This window comes from Neophocaena asiaeorientalis, unplaced genomic scaffold (assembly GCF_003031525.2).
Source record: "Neophocaena asiaeorientalis asiaeorientalis breed wild unplaced genomic scaffold, Neophocaena_asiaeorientalis_V1.1 scaffold72, whole genome shotgun sequence".
NCBI classification, from domain to species: domain Eukaryota; kingdom Metazoa; phylum Chordata; class Mammalia; order Artiodactyla; family Phocoenidae; genus Neophocaena; species Neophocaena asiaeorientalis.
The window spans coordinates 4,367,496-4,391,221 of record NW_020185336.1 but is presented as its reverse complement, the minus strand read 5'-3'; the positions used below and the strand labels follow the sequence as shown (position 1 = coordinate 4,391,221).

General features: G+C 36.6%; 1 protein-coding gene across 1 annotated transcript in view; it reads right to left on the bottom strand.

The window, feature by feature from the left end:
* Positions 1–6,491: 6,491 nt before the first annotated feature.
* KCNH7 (potassium voltage-gated channel subfamily H member 7) overlaps positions 6,492–23,726 on the bottom strand; it is a 448,518-nt gene continuing 431,283 nt past the window's right edge. The window contains exons 13-16 of the mRNA XM_024735942.1: positions 20,560–20,811; positions 15,596–15,764; positions 8,129–8,321; positions 6,492–6,761 (exon numbers count right to left, since the gene is read on the bottom strand). Of these exons, the coding sequence (XP_024591710.1) occupies positions 6,492–6,761; positions 8,129–8,321; positions 15,596–15,764; positions 20,560–20,811 (884 nt within the window). The remainder of the gene's footprint in view (positions 6,762–8,128; positions 8,322–15,595; positions 15,765–20,559; positions 20,812–23,726) is intronic.

Genomic DNA, 23,726 nt, shown 5'->3' with positions numbered 1-23,726 from the left:
TTTCAATACAACTTGTACACTTTTAGCTACCAAAAATTTGCAACCATTTTTACATGAAATTTACAGTTTTCTTATTTACAGTTATTTGTGGAAGGTTATTGCAAAACTAGTTGTGCAAGTAGATTACACTGTCAATATCACATACCAATCTTTGAAGAAAATATTTGCTAAAAAATAAATACTTCTGCGCAGAGTATTTCAAAAGCATCATGATTTCATGCTACGCTATGTGCATAAAGACTAGGAAATATACGTGTTTTGGTAGATTGTTTCATTACGTGTAAAGCATTCCAAAGTACTACTACTTAACCAATGTGAGCGAGCTTCTTTATATCAGATGACTGACGTTTTCAAGTAATTACACACATTACTGTTTGAAATGGATTATTTTTTAACTGGCAAACATTCTGGTATACATATTCCTAACAAAATTATAGAACACAAATTTCAGCTAAAAATAGGTAATATGCCTTTAATTAAAATTGGCAGGTGCCTAGGAGATTAAAAACTAGGGATCCCCCAATATTTTTATCCTATTTCCTTAATATTTGGAAAAAGAGTACCATATTATTTCAGTGCTATTGTAATTACAGGGCCATTTTGATGAGGCTCTTTGGAGGAGTTAATTATAAGATTACTGATCTTTGAATTTTACACCTAAATAACTTAAGAATGATGGAATTGTGTGGAATTTTCTCAAATACTCAAACAATATATTGTCAGTATTAACAAATACAGTTTAAACGTTAACAGTTGTGATTATTTGATTATTTTCAACTTAAAAACACCATTAATATACAGACAGTGGAAGTACAAAGAACATAGGTAAAACATATAGTACTTTAAAACCACAGCTGTGCTAAATTATTTTGTGTCTCTCAAAATATAAATGAACTAATGTAAGTCACAGATGTCATGACTGCAATTCAGTAATTCATCTGGGTTTTGATACTAGCTTTTCAAGAATAACCATGTTAATATTGCCACTTCTCAAAATAAAAATATTTTATTGGGAGCATTTCTGTATTAATTCTTGGTATTCTCACTTAAAAGTTGGATTATGATTGGAAGAAAAATGCAATTGGTCAATTTTATGGTTCTGTGTTCTTAACATTGCATTCCTCGAGATGTGTTATTCTATTCATAGTAATAATGTGTCAGTTTTAAATAAATTTTAGACATCTCTCTCAACCCCCATTTAATAGTTTATATAAGCCTTGTAATAATTTCTTTTATGCTGTCAATTATTAATAGTTATTAATAATTCATGTCTTTTGTGTATTGCATATTCTTAAAGTGTGTTTGTACCACAAGAGCATGTAATGAATTATTGTAAGCTTGGGCACTGATCACTCACAATACCTAATGCTTTATAAAGCATTTAAAAACACAATCCATTTAGTTTTTAAAAGGTTGACATCACTGCATAGTAAGTTAACGAGAACCACAAGAAAAACACCTTTAAATGAAAACAGGTGAGAGGGAGAAGGGGAAGCTATTGCATACCTAGAAAACAATTACAATGCAAATGTAATTTTATGGATCTTGGACAAATGTAATATTTGACAAATATTGGGGTGCTATGGCAGAGGAAGCTTCCCTAATGCTGGCGTTCTCCTCTGATCAGATGCATCTTTGAGAGTTGTGTGAGAAACACCTTATAGATTTTTGTCATAAAGGTTAAATGCAGGCAGTGTCAGGCAGGGGAAAGAGCACTGAAAGGTTTTTAGAAGACATAAGTAGTGCTACTGCACTGGTACCACAAGACCACCACCTTTGTGATGACGCATAAGTCACACGATGACCTTACAGTTTTACGGTGCCTTGTGGTTTACAAAGCACTTCCACAAATATATTTCAGAGACCCCTCAACACCCCTTCAAGATATTTAAGATGTCTCATTTTTATAGTTTTGGATACTGGGGCTCACTGAGGGTCTGTCTTGACAGTGAGTAGAGGAGGTAGGATCTGAATTCAGGCTTACCACACTGAGTCTCTTGCCGTTGCTGCCACTGCACATTGAGCTTAGGCAGGCTACGTCTGTGTAATTAATGTCTGTGCCATGAGGGAGTGGGCCTAGATGCCTGAAAAGAGCCATTACAACTGTGAAATCCTATTTTCTGAAAAAACACTATTTTCTTCCAAAATTGTACTTTGAAAATTATTTTTAAATATCCATTTGGGAACTATCATGGATGTAAAGAGGCTTCCTTAGTGAGCCAGTCTTCACGGAATACATTCTAGTCATACTGAATTCAACAGATCATCTTTGCACACTTGGCATTTAACATCACTTCAGAGTAGATACGTTTGCAAAGATGAGATTCAAAGTCTCACAATTACTATTGTGAATAGTATTACTTTAAAGCTATAAACCTAATAGTGCAAAATACAATTAGGAGAGAGACACCAATAGCTACACTTGAGTTTTTCTGAATCGAAAACTTTAGTCTCGGTAACAGCTATTTAGTTGGAGACATTGCACGTTGTGCAAAAGCTAAATTGTGGGAAATTGTTTGTTTTCCTGATTGAACATAATGTTATGTTCCTGGATGAGAGCCAAAGAATCTAGCATTTTTGAGCACCTACTACGTGCCAGGCACTTTCCTATATGTTATCTCATTTCCTCCTCAGGTGTCTTCAGGGCAGGTACCATTATCTCTGGAAGAAGACTCAGGGAGGTTAATTAACTTGCTCAGGGTCACACAGCTATTAATGGAAGAACTCATGCTGAGACCCAAGTTGGTCTGACCACAGAACCCTGTATGGGTGATTCTCAAAGTGTTCACATGCATCAGAATCAGAATCGTATGGAGAAGGGCTTGTTATAATGTGATTACTGGCCCCACCCCCAAAGCTTCTGATTTAATAGGTACGGGTGACACCCAAAAATATGTTTCTAACAAGTTCCCAGGTGGTTGGAGCTAGTGCAGCTAATTCGAGGGCCTCCCTTAAGGATATCATCATCCTGTCTTTCAGGTGCCTCTTAGAACTCACATGATAGACACATTTGTTTTACTGCAAAAAATGTGATTAGAAATTGAATAACATTTAAGTTTTTTTTGTAATTTATAAACAATTTACAGTTAGAAATCCACTTAAATAATTGATCTACTTTTGGTTTTAACCATGGATAACCCATTTGAAAAACTCCAATTCACTTTTAGTAACTAGTTCTACCAGATTCCTTTCTTTAACCATGAAAGGCATTCAGAGGACAGATACTATTGTTAATAATTCTTATTTTAGATAGGCAGATCAGGTGATCAATTTTTTCCTTAGATAATATATGATGGGATTTTAAAATAACATTTGTATTAGGACTTTGTTCTTTTAAGCATTTGAGAACCACTGCTAAGGATCAACCTCCAAAAGGACCTTGTGAGTAACATACATTAAACCCTCATACACACATTAAACCTGACACCAAATTCTACTATGGCCTGATTTGGTTTCCTTACGTTCTGACTAGAAGAGTCAAAAAGTTCAACTCTGATGACCAACCCATTATAATGGACTTAAGAAACTGTACTGTCCCAGATGTGCCCCTACCTTCCCATGTTTGTTGAATGAGTGATTATTTAAAAACCCTACAAGGACATTGCTTCAGCGTTTTTCATTCCTGGTTTTCTCAGCTAATTAAGAGTATGGGACTCCTCTATAGGAGGATAAGATCTGATAAGTCTTTCAGATCTCTGCCCAGCAAATAATACCATCAGAAAACATCTAACCCAAATAAACTTTAGATATTAGATGTCATTTTATTTAGGCCTGGAGACCTAAATATTAATATTATATATTATTTTAAATATAAATATTTATATCAATATAAATATTAATATTATTTTTAGGTGGAAGGCAAAAAGCATTATGTTAGTGCTTTTAATTACCTAGAAGGAGAGCGGTTGCTATAGTGCTGTTAAAGCTACAGCAGTGAAACCTGGCTCTCAGCAGGGTCCCAAGATGGAGGGCTCAGACTGTTTTTGCTACCGCCCATGGGGAAAGTGACAGTGACTTCAGGCATTAGATAGATATTCGGCTAGGACAAGAGGATGAATCTTGTAAATGAAGATAATTCCTTTGGTTTAAGTCATTGTAACTACTAAGTCTTCTGACTTTTATGCCTGACTCACCACATCTTTATACTGCTTGGTCTCTTTTAAAGCTAATATCCTGTAGGAATGGGCCTTCCTAATCCTGTCCAACTCCCTGAGATTTTATCAAGCAATTCTTTTATGTTGAGGAATTAAGAAGAAAAAAGGTTTATGTTATACTAGAATTTAAACAATCTGGATGCTTGCACACCCGTCCCCATCTTCCTATTTCTTCGTGCTTAGTTTTTATAAAGAAGTATAGAGACTATGTGTGGAAGGCTGAATTTTATGCATGTCATACCAAATGTTGCAGATGAAGCGTTCACTAATCAAACAATCAGATCTAAATTCCTCACCTGCCAAATCCTCTCCTTCTACAAATGAACATCCTCTGGTGAATTCATTCTGAATTTCTCTGGAGCGTGGCCTGACAATCCTTATGAAACTTGTTGCAGCTGCAAAGATCTGCCTAAATATGGAAGTAGAATCCCTAAGTTGTCCTCTGAATCAGAGGCAGCCATTTCTCTCTTCCCTGCTAGGTACCCATAAAAGTTTGTTGAATGAGGAAAAGAAAGCATTGGTTAGTCCCCAAATTTCTATCTGCATAACACCAAATGGTTTGGAAAGCTGGTTAGAAGAATTATACTTCTATTGAATTGACTGGTCATTCTGTCATGTGTACTTCATCAATGTTTTTGTCTGCACAAATTTAGCAGGGATAAGAATATGCCTGTACCTACAGATTGCATCCCCCTACAGATTAGCAATTTATGGAACCATTAGAAAACATATATGGAGTAATTTAAGGTTGCTTTAATCATATTTTAAGTAGTGCCAAGTTTTTGTAAATTTAAATAAATTGCTTGTATCTGAAACTAATATTCTAGTGTCAAAGGTAAAAGTAAGTCAATAGATTATATTTCTATCCTGGAGGGATAGATATTAATCCATTTAATAACGTATACAGATGTAATGTCTCTTTAAAAATATATGTGAGTATAAAAATTAGTAAAGGATAAAGAAACTTTGAAGGATTTTCACAGTTTTGTTCAGAAGGAGAGGATACAACGGGCCAGTCCATAATAAGTTAAAAATTGTATTCAAATGAATTGAAAAAATTTCTCAACTAGAATTTGACTAATCAGAATATTAAATTAGCTTGCAATTTTTCTGTACCCTGATTTTATGAGAGGCATATACCACCACTCCCCCCAAATAATCTAACAGTCGAATATATTAAAATATATTCCATGGTATATTCTGATATTCTGGAGTCAATATATATTCAGCCCAATCCATACAGGATAGATTTTCATTTAATCTTTGATTAGCAAATGTATTTGAGTAACCAAATAAAATTAAAATTTAAAAATTTGTGCATTTTCTTTATACGTAGGTAAATGCACGTTGTTCTTTTACAGCCAGGATTAGAAAGCCATAGCACAGCATATACTTCATGGAAGCTAGTTTCGCCACACAAATCCACTAAAATTGTACGTTTTGGGGGGAAGAAAACAATGTGCGTCAATAAACTCTTTTGATCAAATTCAGGATTGCCCTAAAATATAAGTCAGAAGAAAGCTGTGGATATCAGTTTGCGTCTGTAGCACTTTAGCAGTTCTGAAGAAGAATCCCTCCCACCCCACCCCCGCCACCAAAGAAAAAGAAAAATTAGAGAAACTTGTTTCTGAGCAATCAAGGAAACATGCCAGTGGAAAATATTTTAGGGAGTTTGTGAATTCAGTTAGACAGAATTTTAAATAGAAAGGCCTTTTTGTCCTCATTAAAGCTGGCCTATATTCATGTATTTGGAGACGGTTTCCTCTACTGTCAGAGATTTATAACTCTAAAACTGTATATATATATATATTTTTTTTTTTAGCGTGCGGGAATGAATGTAATTTACTATAAACATCTCAATCCAGAAGGGTATCTGTCCTCAAAAGTGACAAGGTTCCCTATCTCCCCCTTGAACTTCCATGAGTTGAGGATCATCTGAGTTGCACCCATGAACAGTTTTATCCTTTGCTTTCTTATTTGCTTGGAAGGCATTTTCATTACAAAGTATGGATTTAGTAAAAGCAGTAAATAGGAGTCTCCATGCAAGAGAAATTGGAGTTTCCTAACATGCACATGATTTAAAAAATAAAAATAAAAAATAAGGTGCCTTGAGATGCTGGCAGTTTTAACATTTGGAACAAAAGAGTTCATAGATATATTTACATCCTAACTGCTCAATTTTACCTTACAAGCTTCAATTTAGGAAAATATACAGTACTTTTGCATATAATGGTAACTTGTGAGCCCCTGAGTCAAGTAGAGAGGATTTAAATACAAAAAAGGAAATCAGCCATTAAAAGCACTTACATTGTATGTGGAATAAATAGTACAAAATGATTATTTCCCCGGAAGACCAGGATCAGAAACATGCCTATGAAGACCCAAGATTCCTACAGTGCTTAGGGATGAATCTGTCAAAGAAGGATGCCTAATTGGATGAAGGCAAGTTTTTCTTTGCCTCCGGGGGTGAAGCTCTAAAGAGAGATCACTGTCTTGTTTTAAAAGTGAAGTCAAGTTGTCTTCCGAAGCTGTGTTCAGATGCACCCCACTTGAGAGGGATTCTTTGGATTTAAGTTTAGATTTTTCAAGGTCTAGAAATTCAGGACACTGATAGAAAGAAAAGAGAAGAAAACATGCTTTTATAATTCATTTGGATATATTTCTAAAATTACACTCATGAAATCTAAACATGTTTCTTTTTCCATAAATCTGTATTTGATTAGTGGTATTAACCAATCTTTCCCTCTCAAAGGTGGGTCAAGATACTGAAGGTCAGGTATCAGTTTAGATAATCCTATATAACCATTCCAAGATCTTTAATTTTACTTCGAAGCCATATCAGATTATTATTATTATTATTTTAAACACAATATTTCACATTGAGTTTTCCAGATGAGTTTTAATTCAAAATTCCCAACAAAACTGGGATCAAAAAGGTGGGTCATTGGGTAAGTACATTTGGAGAACAAGGAGAAAGAAAAAAGAAAGGAAGGAAAATCACCCATCCCTTGGCAGAAAATATTATCTAAATCCACTGAAAGCAAAAAACAAAGTACATGGTTTTGCATGTTTCCCAGCCATTCAAAACTCGAGATAAATTAATCTATGCTTTCATATTTCAGAAAAATTGCATTATTTTCCTTCAGTCACATTACCTCATGCTATTAATATAGTTTCATTCCCCAGAGCATTTTGCACTCAATTCCCAAACTTCTAAAAAAGTTTTTACAAGATAGTGCTGTAAATTCTTATTTAAATCATTGTTCTTAGGTCCAGTTTGGCCACAGTGTTTAAGTAATTAAGAATGATTCCCAAAATAGAATTCCAAAGGAGTTGGACTTTTCATATTAACATAATTCAAAGGGTTCCTCACAGGACTTCAGAGGAAAGATAAGGACACTAACATTCCTCTTACCATCACCAAGGTGAGAAAAGTTTAGAGCTCACTGGTGATGGGTGGGGCACAGATGTGGTTACTAGTCTGATTGCACTTGGATCTCGGGTCTTGCTATTGCTTGTTATTGCTGCTATTTCTCTGCCCCTTCCTTCCTGAGACCCTGCTCAAGGGTGCCTCTTGTCATTAGAGCAAATTACAAACCTTTATTTGAAGCATTTTTTGGACCCAGGGCTAATCCTTAGCTTTCAAAGCTCTACCATTTATAAACTTAAGTAGATTGATATTTGAAAAAAAGCTTTTTCTTTAAAAAAAAAAATACTAGTGTTTTAAGATCATTCTTCTAGGTCCATTGTTCCCAAAGTTTAAATGAGCAAAAGAATCGGGGGTGAAGGTCGGGGTTGGGGAGCTTGTTTAAGATGGAGATTACAGGGCTCATTCCCAGATGTTCTAGTTGAGGAAAAACAGAGATGGGGATGAGAATCTGTATTTTCCACTGCAGCCCAGGTGATTCTGATTCAGGTGGTCCCTGGAAACACACTTTGAGAGACACTCTTGGTTATACGCTATCTATACTCACTTGTGAGGAAGGACTGAAAGTTCGATCCGTCTTGATGGATGCTACCGGATGACTGGTTCTCATCAGGCGGATGACGGGTCTCTGATACTCTGTTCCTGCAGTTACCATACTGTAGGCTGGGGGGACCACAGTGGTTTGTTTCTGCAGCAGCTGTAAGATGGTCTGGACGTCTGCAGTCATTTGGGATTCAAGTCTGCAGGACAGACAGAAATGGGGGAAGACAGTCCTAAAATTGTCCAGGATTGCAAAGCATTTGAGAAAATTGCAGCACCACCAAAGAACAGAATTACGGCCCTGCTTTAAACAAGAAGGACAGGAGAGGGAGCACGGAGATGCTCACTTTCTATATCCCACTAATGGCTCTGATAAAGATCGTTGCTTTCCTGTTCGTTGATCTTAACAAAGAAACAGCTGACTGAAGAGGCTACATTTTCACAGTGTACATTGTATTGCATTTTTACAATTAAGCTTTATAGATTTCAAAATGTAAAACGCATTCAGAATCCATCTTTAATCAGTCATTCTCTGTGCTTTTTATCAGGTTTTGGTCAGTTTCTTGTGAACATTTTATTTACTGTTTAAAAAGATTTCATAGCACATTTCTCTTATAGCTGCAACAACTGGTTAATTTCTTATGTGTTCCGAATTTATATTATCTATATTTTACTTTACCTGTCTCCTATAAACATCAAATATTGTATATCATTCATTGTATTCTTTCCTTAATGTTAAGTACTGTCAAATGCTAAATTCCTTTCCCATCTACAGGTTGGAGCCTTTGGTAATTAAGAAACAGACCAAACATAAAAGTTCACTTGCTTCTGTAACCCATCTGGCTTGCAAAATACCAGTCTGATCATTTTTTATCCCTAAAGCTCACAAGAAGCCTACTGGCCTGTTAATTTCATTCTCATTTTAAATTAAAATTCAAGGGAAAGATAGCAAAATACAATGGATCTGATTCCCCTCCTTTGCATGTGTTAACAGTATTAAAAAAGGATTTTGTGGGTATAAGAACAGAAAATTTGGACCATATGCCTCTTTAGAAAACTTTTAACTCTTTACTTATTTGTGCTTACTATTTTGTTTCAGTGAAAAATACGAGGAAAAGGTAAATCTTACCAAAAATTTAAAATGATAGACTAATTTTGCTCAGTTACATACATGCTGCATTTGTGAAATTCAAAGTGGAGAGAACTTAGCCTTTGATTTGAGAGAAGAGAATAAACCTGGACAACATGAGAAAAAATCATTTTTTTCCTTTTAGTTTTTAACATTGACACTACAAACCTTCCTTCTGAGAATCCTGATAACACATGATTTGTGCAGGTTTTCTATATTTGGTATATATAGCCATAGGGCTTAGTGTCTAATAGCTATAAATAGCTATAAATTATACATGATTGTGCCTTGCAAATGTCAAAACCACACATTGAAAAAGAAAATTTGAATTATCAACTAGTTTATGTATCTATTTGTTACCCGTTGTTCCGATCTAATATTTTTATGGTGCCACCTAAACAGAGGAGACTCGTTATTTTATTATGCATCAATTTTTTTCTTTCACACTTCAAGGTACGGCACAAATTTTTATCTGCAGCCCCAAATCTTCCCTTATTCAGAATGAATTTCTCTCTCCTCTGAGTCCCCAAGGAAAATTCTACATCCATTGTAAATATTTCTGTATGAATTTATCCCATCATTAACAGCATTGAATATTTAGGGGGTGGCTTACACATTACATGTAAAAGGCTCTGGGCGTGGGGAGTGGAATAATGAAAGCTGCATCAACAAATGCGATTCAAGACCCAAAAGAGAGTCAAAAATTATGATAACGATTTTGAGTCCTCACAAAACCTTTGTCAAACAGCAGGGGTCTCCAAGAAACAGGATCTCTGTCTCATAGATTCTATCTATTTGAATAGTGTCGATGAGGGAAAAACCTATTGGAAGTGTATAATAGCAACATGCTACCATGAGTGGGATTCCCGAACACAAGACCATCACATGCTGGTGCAGGGTGAGAACAAGACTGTGTCAACATGACTTAGCTAAGACAGCAGACCACCTCTGTCAACATGACCTAGTTGTTCCAGGAAAACTCTGCCTGGGAAAAATAAGTCTAAGGGAATAAATAACTTTACTCCTTCAGGAAATTTCTATAGATTAACTCACTGGAGACAGCAATCTGCTCTTTTGAACAAATAAACTTGCTTAATCAAACAAATTTTATTTATCCATACTTGCTTCAAGGTCCTCATTTCACCGTGTCCATCAATTCTGAACTATTATATTATGAACTTTGCCCAGATCCACTCAGTTTCCCACCTTGAAAGGCCCAGGCTCCAAAATCCTATATATATCCTACTTCTTACTTCCCCTTCTGAGATAACACTTCAGACTCTGTCTAGGTGGTGGTCTCTCTTCTTGCAGTGACTTTGAACCAAACCTTAGTTTGGTTTTATTAATCAGTAATCTGATATTTTGGGTAGTTCAATGCGATGGATTCAATGTTTATGTTGAAATGCTAATGGTGAAATCCTAACCCCCCATGTGATGGTATTAAGAGGTGTGGCCTGTGGGATTTAATTAGGTCATGAGGGTAGAGCCCTCATGAATGGCATTAGTGCCTCATAAACCAGAGCCCCAAAGAGCTCCCTTCCTTCTTCTACCATGTGAGGACAGAGTGAGAAGTCAGCCGTCTTGTGAACCAGGAAGCTGGCTCTCAGTAGATACTAAATCTCCCAGCAGTTTGATCTTGAACTTTCCAGTCTGCAGAACTGAGAAATAAATATCTGTTGTTTATAAACCACCCAGTCTATTGTATTTTTGTTATAGCAGCCCAAACAGACCAAAACATTCAACAAAGAAGAGCTTTAGTGAGGAATTTCTTTACCATGCATAGGTTGTATTTTCATGTTTCATGGCTAGGGTCTATCAGCTTAATTGGAATGGACTCTTCTAATGACACAAGTAATCTGCTCTACTCTGGAAGAATTACAGAGAATTTTGAAAAAGTCCAGCTTTGTCTTTAAAACAGAAAAGAATAACCCAATTTTATAACTTTTTTTTTTGTCAGTGAAGGCATATGCCACTCCAAAACAAGCCACTTTGGCATATTGATTCTTTTGAGCTGTAGGCACTTGGAGGACAGCAAGTGTGGGGAAAAGCTTTCTCTGAACTTCCCTTATCTGCCTAAAGGCAGATCTTCCAGAAGGAACTCAGTTGTCATAAATCCCCTCCCTGGGAGTTTCAACAACCAGGGAAGATCGACTTTTGTCACAGAAGAGGCATCACACTGAGACACACTTTGTCACAAACTGTCATACCTCCCATCTATTCTTCTAAGGACCCATTCACCTTCCTAATGATCATTCATTCTCCTCTAAGAGACCTACATCCCCCAGCCCCTTTCCCTATTAAGATGGTATTTAATCTTCAGTTCTAAGGCACCTCAGGGAGTTACTAATTTTCCCTTGAGTATCTCCCATGTGTACGTGAGGTACACATGTTAATAAATTTATGTTTGTTTTTTTCTTATTAATCTGTCTTTTATTATAGGGGTTTCAGCCAAGAACGCAGAAAGGTAGAGGAAAATTTATTTTTCTTCCCCTACATCAGCATAGCTATACAGCTGTGTAAAATGAATGTTTTCATTCACTTATGCAAAGACCCACAGTGTACCAGGCACAGAGTTCTGCAAGGGATGGAATCATCACTGAAAGCTTTTACATCCTCTAGGGCCTCGCTATGCAAAGCATGGTCAAATCTGAGAGCTTGTTAGAATGTGGAATCTCTGCCGATTCCAGACCTAGACTTAGAATCTACCTTTTAACAAGATCCCCAGGTGATTCGAAAGCACATTAAAGTTTGAGAAGCACTGCTTTTGGATCAACAATTAGTGATTTCCCGATATATGTATATGTGTAGGCATAATACATAAATATGTAAGAACATTTCTTAGGTAAACTTTTAACCCTGCATATAGTTTAATTGGTCATTAAAGCAGAAAAGCAGCAGCGGCCAGGACGATTCAAGATGGACCATTTATATTTGTTTTTATTGCACTGTGTACTTAATATGTGTATTTGGGCGAAACAAATGGGATAGAATTCACAGTTCTACTACATTTGAACAGAATACTGAGGCTAAACAGAGTAGACCCAACTCTAGAAAGAGTCCCAGGATTCTTACCCTGCAAAGTTGAAGTCTAAATTGAGCTCCCCTTTTCAAACTTGTTTTCTATACTTTTGCCTTCTAGAGTAAACTTGAGGTAAGAGGTTCTTGGAGATGGCAGTGCAGTAAAAATGCAATGTTTTGGATTTTAAACCCAAAAGAGGCTAAGGTGAGTCAGGCAATAAAATGTTTGTGACAATTTCAGAGCTAAATAGGAAGAAGTTAGTCAAAGAAAATAATTATGTTAAAAAACATACAGATACTAGGACATGTCAAAAAAGATTTAGCTGCAGTTTGGCTGTGAAAAAAAGTATCATAAAAAATTCATTCTAAAACTAATGTAATAAAGTAATAAGAATTATTAGTATTAAAGTACGGTTACTAGCCAAATGGGTCCCGGATGTATATGCCCTTAAAAGTTTACACTTTCAGCCCCAGGACACATTAAAGGCAAGTATTTTCAGTAATCTTTGATTTACACTAGCAGCAATGATTGGTATCCATGATGAGGCAACAAGGGAATCTTAAAATCTCAATTTTCATCCAGAAGAAAGGTCCAAATCAGGAAACACAGAAACATATGAAAAGCAAGAGAACATACTCAGACAAACATCAATAATAGAAGTTAAGTTCACTGTTAATCATATTTTACTGGGGCTTCCCTGGTGGTCCAGTGGTAAAGAATCCGCCTTCCAATGCAGGGGACATGGGTTCGATCCCTGGTCGGGCAATTAAGATCCCACATGCTGCGGGGCAACTAAGCCCATGTGCCACAACTACTGAGCCCACACGCCCTGGAGCCCTCATGCCACAACTAGAGAAAACCCGCATGCCACAACTAGAGAGAAGCCCGCGCACCAAATCGAAGACCAGATGCAGCCAGAAAAAATAATCATATTTTACCTGATTACAGCACTTTCTATTTTGTAGCATATACACTCTCCACATGTATTACCTTAGTCTTTACAACAGTAATGCAGGTCAGTATAGGTCAAAGAAAGAAACTGAGGCTGGAGAAACTTAAATGACCTGACCTAGTCATCCTATTAGTAGTTAAGTAGAAGAGTTATGACTTTATCTAGGCTAACCAATTGCAAGTGCTGTGTGAGTATCATGCTGAAGAAATCACTGCTGTCCCTGTCATTAATCCATTCATTCAGTAATCTTCCCATTTACTCCAGGAATTGAATGCATACCATATGTTTCACAATAAAGGAATGGGCAGGAATCAAGGAAGTTAAAGTTCAGAGATCACCCTTTTATCAATTCTTTTGCGTGTACAGTGTATATTTTGACATATGTTATGGCTAAAAGATCAATGTAGCTTGGTATAAATAGCAGGGAGAGATAGTAAATGTACTAATTAACTAAATATGCTTCTCTGAGCAATAATAAGTATGATCGTGTCAAGTTCTTAAACCTTAATTAGGAATTACTGACTCTAAGTAAATGATAGTTTGTTTCTCAGATAAGTTTCAATTTTACAAGACTTTCATTTGGCACTTGAGAATGGGATATAGACCTCAGTTTTTTAACTTTTAAACTTTGATTAAATTACATGAAAACAAAAAATACAAAATTAAATCCTTAATTCATATAGTATTGTCATACTTCTGTTTGAAATTAAGGCATACAAATTTATTTCAATTTACAAATTTGTAGGTTTTCTGATTCCTTTTGTCTGTTTTAATTGCTAATTCATCTTTCATGGTAATGTATGTGTGTGTGCATACATTTTTATGTTTACTGTATTGTCTGAAACTGTTCAATTCGGGCATAAAGATTTTAAAAAGCGATAAAACTACAAGCAGCATTGATAAAACACCGAAGAGAAATTAAGCATAGATAGCTAGCTTATGTAGTATAAACAAAACTCATAGAATGTGGTAAGTATAGAGAACAAGTAAGCAAGTAGCTTGCTACACATGGGCAGAATTCGTAAGATGCATTAAATACACACAGCATGGCAGCAACCTGCAAGACATCCCAAAGATAGAATCGAAATATGATGTAACAAACCAGAGCATGGCTTATACATGGAAAGAGATGGAAAGAACAAATTATTCTCCTGTCACCTCTGGGTAGATGACTGCCACCCCCAAGTTTGGTCACCCACTGGTGACACACACACAGTATAATCTCCTTCTGACGCCTCACGTTTTTTACCTATAAAGACCAATAAAACACATGGCTGTTCGGCAGGCTAACTGAAATGCCACAGCTGTGGCCAGGTGTACTCGGCCTTACATGTCTGTGATAGAGCAAGTGTGTCATTGGCACTGGGGAATTTGTTTTATCTGTGGACCCCTTTTGTGCAAACCTAAACTCTGGTCCTCATAACCACACCTTCAGCCTGGAAGGCTGATGAGGTATATATATATATATATAATTGCATAAATCAGGATACAGGTTGTATGGCTCTTTTACCAGGATGGCACTTATTAGAAATGTGTTAACTACCCCATCTGGAGCCCCTCATCACTCACTGTGTGTTTTAAATTGATTTAGTAAATCCTGTGATTTGAACATTTTAGTTTAATCCATGCAGTTTTCGGTCTGTGACTACTGGAATACCTTGCCCAGTGATGTCCTGGAAACTACCTTGAATCGAGGTCACTTTCCACATGTAACACAACTAAAGAAATATCATGCTTATACATCTATTTTTTTTTTCCCTGAATGTCACTGATCAGTTTAATTTTAAGGAATCCATGTAGATTTGGGTTAAGGGGTTCCATCCTTCCTAAAACCAAAATTTATTTGTTATCTTAAAAGGTTAGAGATCAAAGATGGAGGGAAAATGGAGAGGATCTGGGTTCTTAACTCAATCACATTTTTGACAAGTTGGCTGAAAAACTAAATGTTTAAATCATTTTGTCAGTATTCTTAAAAAAATACCGTACCGCATAACTAAGTTACCATGAACAGCCAAAAAGTGCAAAAGGAGGATTGAAAGAGGAAGGGTGTTAGTCAACAAACTAAATATGAATTATTTTGAGGGGATAAAAAAGGTTTCTTAGGCAGCCAATGCTGATGATATATACTAATTTTATGACAAGTAAAGAAAAAATAGGATTCATGCTGCCAAAGGTGTGAAGCGTTCTAAGTAAATGCTCTTTGAAAAACAGATTAATAATTCTGTCAACTTGTAGTCTTCTTTTAAATAAGTAAGTGTATAAAGAAGTGTATATGCCATCTATGGTAGGACGAATTTGCTATTTACAAAGAGTAAGGCCAGACCCAGCTAAGGGCTTGGATTATGTTTTCCCTTTGCCTAGCTACTGCTTATACCTGTTAAGCTGTTCTTGGAGCAGATCTAATCTTTGCTCCACTTCTCCGTAGGCGAGGTCACTTTCGGTTTCGGAGATGCCCCAGGCAGCTCGCGGAAGCGCTGAGGGACTAGACTCATCAGCCTGAGTTCCGGCAGTTTCTCTTTCCCAGCTTCTGGTGTCAGCGATATCTGTGGGAAACGGCAAGATGGATGTCAACTTCTTTGGGTGCCCATGTGTAGCTCCAGAGACATCCGCAATACAAGCAGGAAGGGATCTTGGAGTTTAACGGGAAGACAGAGAACCAGAGTGACTCAGGGACGTGTCCAGGGGCCACAACCAGTTGGTAGCTGAATCTCATCCACCCCGATCCTGTCTGCCACTTCCCACACCCATTTCCATACGAATAAAAACATACAGCCAGTTATGAGTCTTGAATACAATTTTGTCTTCTTTCTATTTTGTGCTAAGAGGAAAACATGGATGGCCAACCCCGAACTCTGGTTAGAGAGCAATGACTTTGTGCTTTTACATTTGGGAAGAAACAGCACCATTTGTATGTACTGCTGCACCTCAGGTGGAAGATTTTAGGGCTCTTTCACCCAGAATAATTTGCATACTTCATGATTCAGAGGGGGCTCAAGAAGAGACAGCCATGGGGAAGTGAGGATCTTCAGAGGGATTCCCTTAGGCCAACCCAACTCAAAGTAGAGCCAAGGAACAATGAGCCATTAAAGATGGGAAGAGCCCTAAAGTCTCTAGTCCTATGACATTATTTCATGTTTTTATGTTTCCTTGTAGCTCCTTCTGCACTGTCCTTTAACGTATTCTGTCCATTAATTTCCAATACTTTTTCTTGGGACTCTTCTATTTAGAATATTTTTATGCTGCTATACTTTAAAACATATTGTTTATCTGTTCAAGTCCACTTTTCAGATGGTCCTCATGTCTGTTATGTTCCAGACACTTTGCTAAACGTGGGGGAGTTAGAGATGAAGAAAACATAGGCCCTGCCCTTGAAGAATTCAGTCTAGCAAGGTTTTAATCATTTTCCTCACAGAGATTCATTTTCTGAGCCTCACTTAATTTACCGTTTCTCCTACAATCTGTATTTGCAAGTTGTCATTATTTGAGGGCAAATATAATATCTTACTTTCCCTCTCAGTTCTGCCATAAAAGTTTGATGGCTTTTGCTACGCTTTCTTCCCCTCTACATTTCACGTATCTAGAGAAGTACTTAGAATGATTAAAAGGCTGGGAAATAAAACCCAGTAAAAAATACCAGTGGAGCTGGGAGTTTATTTCAGAGATAAAGAAGGAGCATCTTTTCCTCGCTGGGAGGGCTGGTGGGAGGAAAATACTGTCTAGAACTGGTCTTCATTTTTACGTGGAAATAGACTTGAATAACAAAAAGTGATTTTGCTTTGATAGAAAGCCTTTTTTTTCCCCCTTTGGACAAGTAGTTATGATTAAACATTGACAAAAGTATGTAAAATTAAGGAATTTATATCCTTGGCTATTTTAAAAATTGGACAGAAAGTAACTGATTTGGGGAGGGTTAGCTATGATTCTAGAAACAAGGAACAGGATTTGTAGGACTTCTTGAAGTCCCTTTCCTACAGTTTCTCCAAAAGTACAGTCAGATAGCTCAAAAGCACCTCCTATCCTCCAGCAGCAGACACAATTTCTGTATCTTTTCTTCATGGTTTTTCTATCCCTGTACTTTTATCACTGAATACACAGATATATCTACTGAGGTGCCTACAATTTCGGCTTCAGATGGGTGAAGCTCTAACAAAGGGATTAGCATATCCAAAGACAGTATTAGAAAAATATAAGGTCAGGGTTCCCTGTACTATTGAAATGGCTAACAGACCTCAGAGAGCTTGCTATGAATTCCAGAACAGTTCTTTGTGATTAAGGCTTCCTTAGACTATGGAAGCCTGGTGTTTTGTTCTTTTTAAAGTGACAATATATAGTTACCCTTGATACTTAATCAAACACAACAAATGAGAATGAACATCAAAAAATGATAATGCTGAACTTTTAAGTGCAGTAATACATCAGCAGATTTTCACCGAAAAGTATGATTTATGATTCACAGACATGTGACTCTATTTAAAAGGCAAAACAATAATATGATGTCTTAGTACACTAGCTTTTCAATTTTGGAGAATTAACGCCAAACAAATATTCAGAACACACCTACTAATGGTCAGAGGATGCCAGTGTTTCTCCCTGTCTAGCCTCTTGCTAGACAATAAAACAGAAACAGTAAAAACTGATAGGATGGAAGTTACATATTATGCTCAGAAGTTTTGTGCTGAGAAAGCTTAGAGAATTTCCACTTATGCCTAATGGCTCTCATTCTCAAATCATATATAATGAACTGACTTTTAAACAACAGTGGTGAATCCCATGCAATAAATTACGTAGGATTCTAGTTTGTCTTCAGTGCTCAAGAACAAAACCTGATAGTCTTCTCTCAACAAAAAAGAATAATTGTCAACTATCGGGTAAAGTCTTCCTTGATGATAATTTACTCTTTTATTAAAATCAGTAATGTGTGATTAGCTTATTTTAACAGCAATATGAAAGAAAAAAGGAGTTCAAAGGGGAAGTCCTGCTTAGTAGTCTTAATCAAAATGAACATCCTTGTAGATACTTTCTAAATATAGCTCAGAAAAAATCTGCACTTGGTTGCCTTGGAAAATGTTGCTATAGTTGCAAGACACATTTCTAGAAATGGATGAACAGAAAGTAAACTTTCACTTTGCTCTGGGTACACAATTTTCCTACAGTCAACTTTTGACCTCAATCTAAGTAGGATCAGAGTCCATTTAGTTTAATTTTTTCTTTTCAGCTTTGTCTAAAGGTGCTCCTCTGTTGAATTCAGCATGACAAATGCTAGAAATGTAAGTGGCATAAAACTAAAATTTGTGGGGATTTAGGAGCTCAAGCTGCAGCAGTTACAGCTACACCCTATCTCTTATTCAAACCCTTTAACGTTGCACAGTATCTCACCTTAGAAACTCACTAGGGAATGAAATTTGCAGTGAATAAAGTTTTAGAATTCTCCATAGGTTGATCGTATTGATTATCCAGGTTAACCATGTGTCACACTGATAGACTCTATAACAACATCAATCATGCTTATTCAATTGACATGAATATTTAACTATGAATTTTAAAGGTAATCATTTATTTGAATAGGGATCGCATTGTAAATTTTTGAAAATTAAAATTTGTAGATATTAAAATGATCTGTTAGAATACTACCTTTTATTGTGCATGTAGAATAGCTAGTTAAAAATAATTGGAAGAAGTGGCAAAGCAAAATATAAGATGAAGCGCATGAGAATTCACCATCAGCGAGAGTCATTATAAAGTCAAATCAAATCCCCAAAATGTATCATTAACGACTTGTCACTTGAGACTTTAAAACGCAAGAGGAAAACAACAAAAAGTATTTTGAAAAATGTCAGGCCCCCGTTATGCTGACTCTTGGAAATAGTAGGATGGTTCAGCAAGTTCTTCAGAACGTCTGCCTTCCATGATACAACCTGTTTCAATTTTTAGTACCTCCCAGAATCCGTTTTCATAAATAACTAAAACAGGACGTTTGGTAATCACATCTAATATTCCATTCTTCCACTGTGATAAATGAGGTACTATTTTCATCCACTTCATCAAGATTTTAGATTGTCCAGAGAAAATCTGCATATATTCTTAGCTTACTTCAACTTGGGGTCATGGCAAAAGCTGATTTGATAATATAGGGAAAGTAACTCAGGAAAAATGTAAAGCCTAAACATCCTAGATTCAATAAAACTTTTGTCGTCAGATATAGTCACTTTGAATAATGGTGACAATGACAGGTAATATTTACTTACTCTGTGTCATAATTTTGTATCCTGCCAGGTCAAGAACATCCTATTTTTCCTTCATTTCTGTTATATTCTTTTGATTTTTTTGCTACACCTTCTTCATCTCTACATTTTTATATATCTAGGAATATGTTCAATGATTAAAGGGTTAGAAAAGAAAAGCTGTGAGAAAATACTAAGCAGAGTTGGGGATTTTATTTCAGAGAAAGTAATTTATGCACGTTCTCTTGTTTAGTAATCACAACAGACCAGTTGGTTAGAAGATACTATTCCTATTCTGAAGATGTGCAAACTGAGTCTTAGTGGGGTCTGTCAAATCACTTACTGAAAGACATAAAGGGAGTAAGTCACAGAGTTGAACTTGGAACCCAAGCAGCCTGCCCGTACCTGTTCTTGCACCCACTTAGCAAGATTTAACAAGATCCGTATATCTAGCTCCTGATGAGAAGTTAATTGTTCTTTCATGTGACCGTCCTCAAGTTTTCCTGAGTTTCCCACACTTTAGCATCTAATCTGGATACACTGATTATGGACAATTACCCAGTTCATGCATATTTTCTACAACAAAACCCATATACTTGGGTATCCCTTTTAAACAAATGTGTTCAAATGAGTTGGATCTAAAAGCATACTTTATTTAGGAGCATTTCTCCCCATTTTCTCATAATTCTCAGTAAACTGAAATTCTTTTTGGTATTTATTGCATTGGTCTTTCATGCTATAAAAAAAAAAACAGGTTTGGGGGTGAGGAATGGATACAGAAGATACATACAAGATTCAATGGGTTTGCTCTCTTCAAATACTCATCGATCCCCTCTCCCCACGGAGTCACTACAACAGACATTCCTACAACGTTCTATGTGGCATTATGTTAAGTCTGCCTGGCCACACAGACCCTCCTATGCTATAATTGGGAATAATGACCACTATTCCAGAACCCTGAAAACACTTTGTAGATGATCTAAGATTTGATCTTTGCAAATATATCACAACACTGCAGATTAGATTAATGTGCGGTATGGTCCTTCATTTGTGCCAAGTCACCATTTTGTGATTAGTCCCGAGGAAAGACAACGAGATTCTGGAGAAACTTGATTACCTTTGCAAGAGTGACTTCTTTTATCTATGGGAATTCTTCCTGAGGTGGGTACTGTTTCTTCAAGATCAAGTCCAGTTACTTTCCCTATTCCTGGAGGAGAATCTACAATTCCTGAGAAGAGAGGCTTTTGTTCATCGTCAATGGAGGAGATGAAAGATGAAGATCTGCTTTTTTTCTCTTCAAAGTGTTTCTTGGACCTCTGATAATGTCTTATGGTATCGACAGAGTCTTCAGGATCATTTGTAGTGCTTCCTTTGCCAAAATCTATCAAAGAAAAGTTATTTTATAGAAGAGAATCAAATGTGAGACTCTATGCCTACTGCACTATCTAGCGCTACATAAACTACCTTTGTCATAGTGATTTTTTTTTGGAATAACTTTAACATAGATTTTCTTTTAAACTGCCAGAAAAGTTGTTCTTTCTCTTTTTCCTACTGAGTATGTAACTACTTAAGAAGACTTTTTCTTTCATAATTCACAGTACATTAGATTATCTTAATGAGATATGCTATTCGTTCCAAAATTAAAAGAATATCTGTGGTAGTAATAGCATTTATATCTCTGAAAAAAAACTTTAGGATAACTTAAACCTTATTTATACATGCTCAACAGTCATTTGTATTCTTAAAATATGGTGTACTATTTCTTGAAGGAAATGAAAAAGTGAAGAAAAATGTGTCCCAATTCTAAAATGTCACCGCTATGCAGCTTACTGTTTGTTTGTTTTTAACCTTCATGCCCTCTCATCTGTGGTGGTCATTCCACATTGTGAAGGTCAAAACCGGGAGCCTCCTTGTGGTACAGGCTGGCAGGCTGAACTTCAACCCTAGTTCAATGCATGTAATGGCCTTGACATTCCAGGCAGTTTGGTTGTGCAGGATATTGCAAAGAATATAAAGCTTAAACACAGTAATTAAGGTAGGTTTACCTAACTACATTAAAGCCAGTAGTGCATATTAGCTGCTTTATACTGAAATGTCAGGATAATTTCAGCCTGGCAGGTTGTGTTAGAACGTATTTCAGCAGGAAAAACTCCAAGAGACAAAACCCAGAACTTGTTCCCATTAGTGTCCTGGGGAGACAGTATAATTCTCCATCTGGTTACTGCTAATAACTAACCCACATACTCCAGAAGGTATATCATTTTCTAGAGAAACGTTTAAGATGGTGTCTCCATCTATTCTCCGCCTGGTTGTGCTTACTTTGTTATTTATAGAAGGCCAAATGAACTGATTTAAGGCCACTCCAGAGAAACTTCCAACTGTTTTTTAAAATTCCCATATGGCACAGAAATTAAACAGAGATCTTTTTCTTTTATTTAAAAAAATCATAATTTAAAATATGAGAAGCTAGAAAGCAGCCCAAGGTAAAAATGGATAGAGTTTAAAAACCAGTTCATGGGGCTTCCCTGGTGGCGCAGTGGTTGAGAGTCCGCCTGCCGATGCAGGGGACACGGGTTCGTGCCCCGGTCCGGGAAGATCCCACATGCCGTGGAGCGGCTGGGCCCGTGAGCCATGGCCACTGAGCCTGCGCATCCGGAGCCTGTGCTCCGCAACGTGAGAGGCCACAACAGTGAGAGGCCCGCATACCACAAAAAAACAAAAACAAAAAAACCCCCAAAAAACAGTTCATGTGAAATGGTTATTAAGGAGTTAGTTTACACCTTGCCAATTAAAGTTCAATGTAGTGCAAGCAGATTGCTTAATTTATTTTCTTTAAGATTCCCCACTTGCTCAGTGATTTCATCATTACTGAGAAGACCACAGACCTTTCCAGTCTCAAGCATTGTTGACATCATTGATTACTCAGTATCACTTAGATTTCTCTGCTCAACCACTAGCCTAGTTGCCTGTAAATATCCAGATCAACTCTTCTTACACAAGCCCTTTCTCTCCAGTGTCACGGACACAGCCTTCCTTCATTCTTGTCATCTCTTCCTCTGTTTCCTGTGATTTTAACTTCTCCCCTCCTGAAAATTTGATCATTTCCCCACTTTATAAACATATCATTTCATTCCTCAAAAAATAACAGTTTCCAATTTTATGCTAGTAAATGTTAAAAAAATTAGACACTTCACGTCTCTAAATTATACTCATACCTGCTTTGTGAATTGCATCAGTTTGTTGCTCCTGAGTAAATTTTTGTGCAGTTTGGCCACCAATGGCATTTGAACCAACAAAGGCTTCTCATCTTCCCCAAAGTGCTTTTCCTTTAAACACTTTCATGGAATCTTTTCCAGCAGAATCAAATGTAAACTGAATTAACATGGAATTCATATGTCTCTGATATAAGTAAGGATAATGCTAACATGGGTATTTGTAATGAATGTACATCACACATCATTAAATCACTTCGCCTTTTTGGCTTGAAAGACCTTGGGAGTTCTCTGTAGATTTGTAAATCCTCATACATAGTAAAATGTTCTGTCCCACCTACCACATGGGCCTTGGTCTTAGTTTACTAAATTATGGCTTGATTTTGGATGCTTAGGCACAAATTCATCAGTCAACATATATTGTTAAACTGAATTATAACTTGCTGATTTCAACTCGGGACACGTGTTCACAAAATGTGGTGAATGAGGGATTATTATTTAGTTCTCTAGTGAACCCGGAGCAAATTATTTCATACACATGCCATCTAAATCCTTCAGCAAGAATTTCAGGTAAAAGTAGGATCATGAAAGAAGAAAACGTTTGATATCCTTGAATTTTTTCTAATACATAGGGGAAATTACTCCACATTTACTTCTGTGTTCATTGCCACTGGATCATCAGCCAGCTGCGTTTTGGAACTCAGGCCATGTGAACAGTTTCTCTGATGCAGCCCAACTGCAACATTTTTCTATTCCATACTAGATAAATCAAAGCTTCAAATCTGATCATTTAAAATGACAGTTGAAATGACAATCTATTTGTGGATTAAAAATGGAAACTGCTCAGGCTTAGGCTGGAGGTTGGCTAATGGAATACATGATATTGGACTGAAATGCATTATAATTGGCCTCCAGGTACCTCTAGATTTTGATGGCTTGTTCCATTTCTGGTTAAACTGGATTATTTAATAGACATTAAGTAGCATTAGGTACTATTTTCCTTAATGTTATTCTTAATGCTATTTTATTTTATTTTATTTATTTATTTGCGGTATGCGGGCCTCTCACTGCT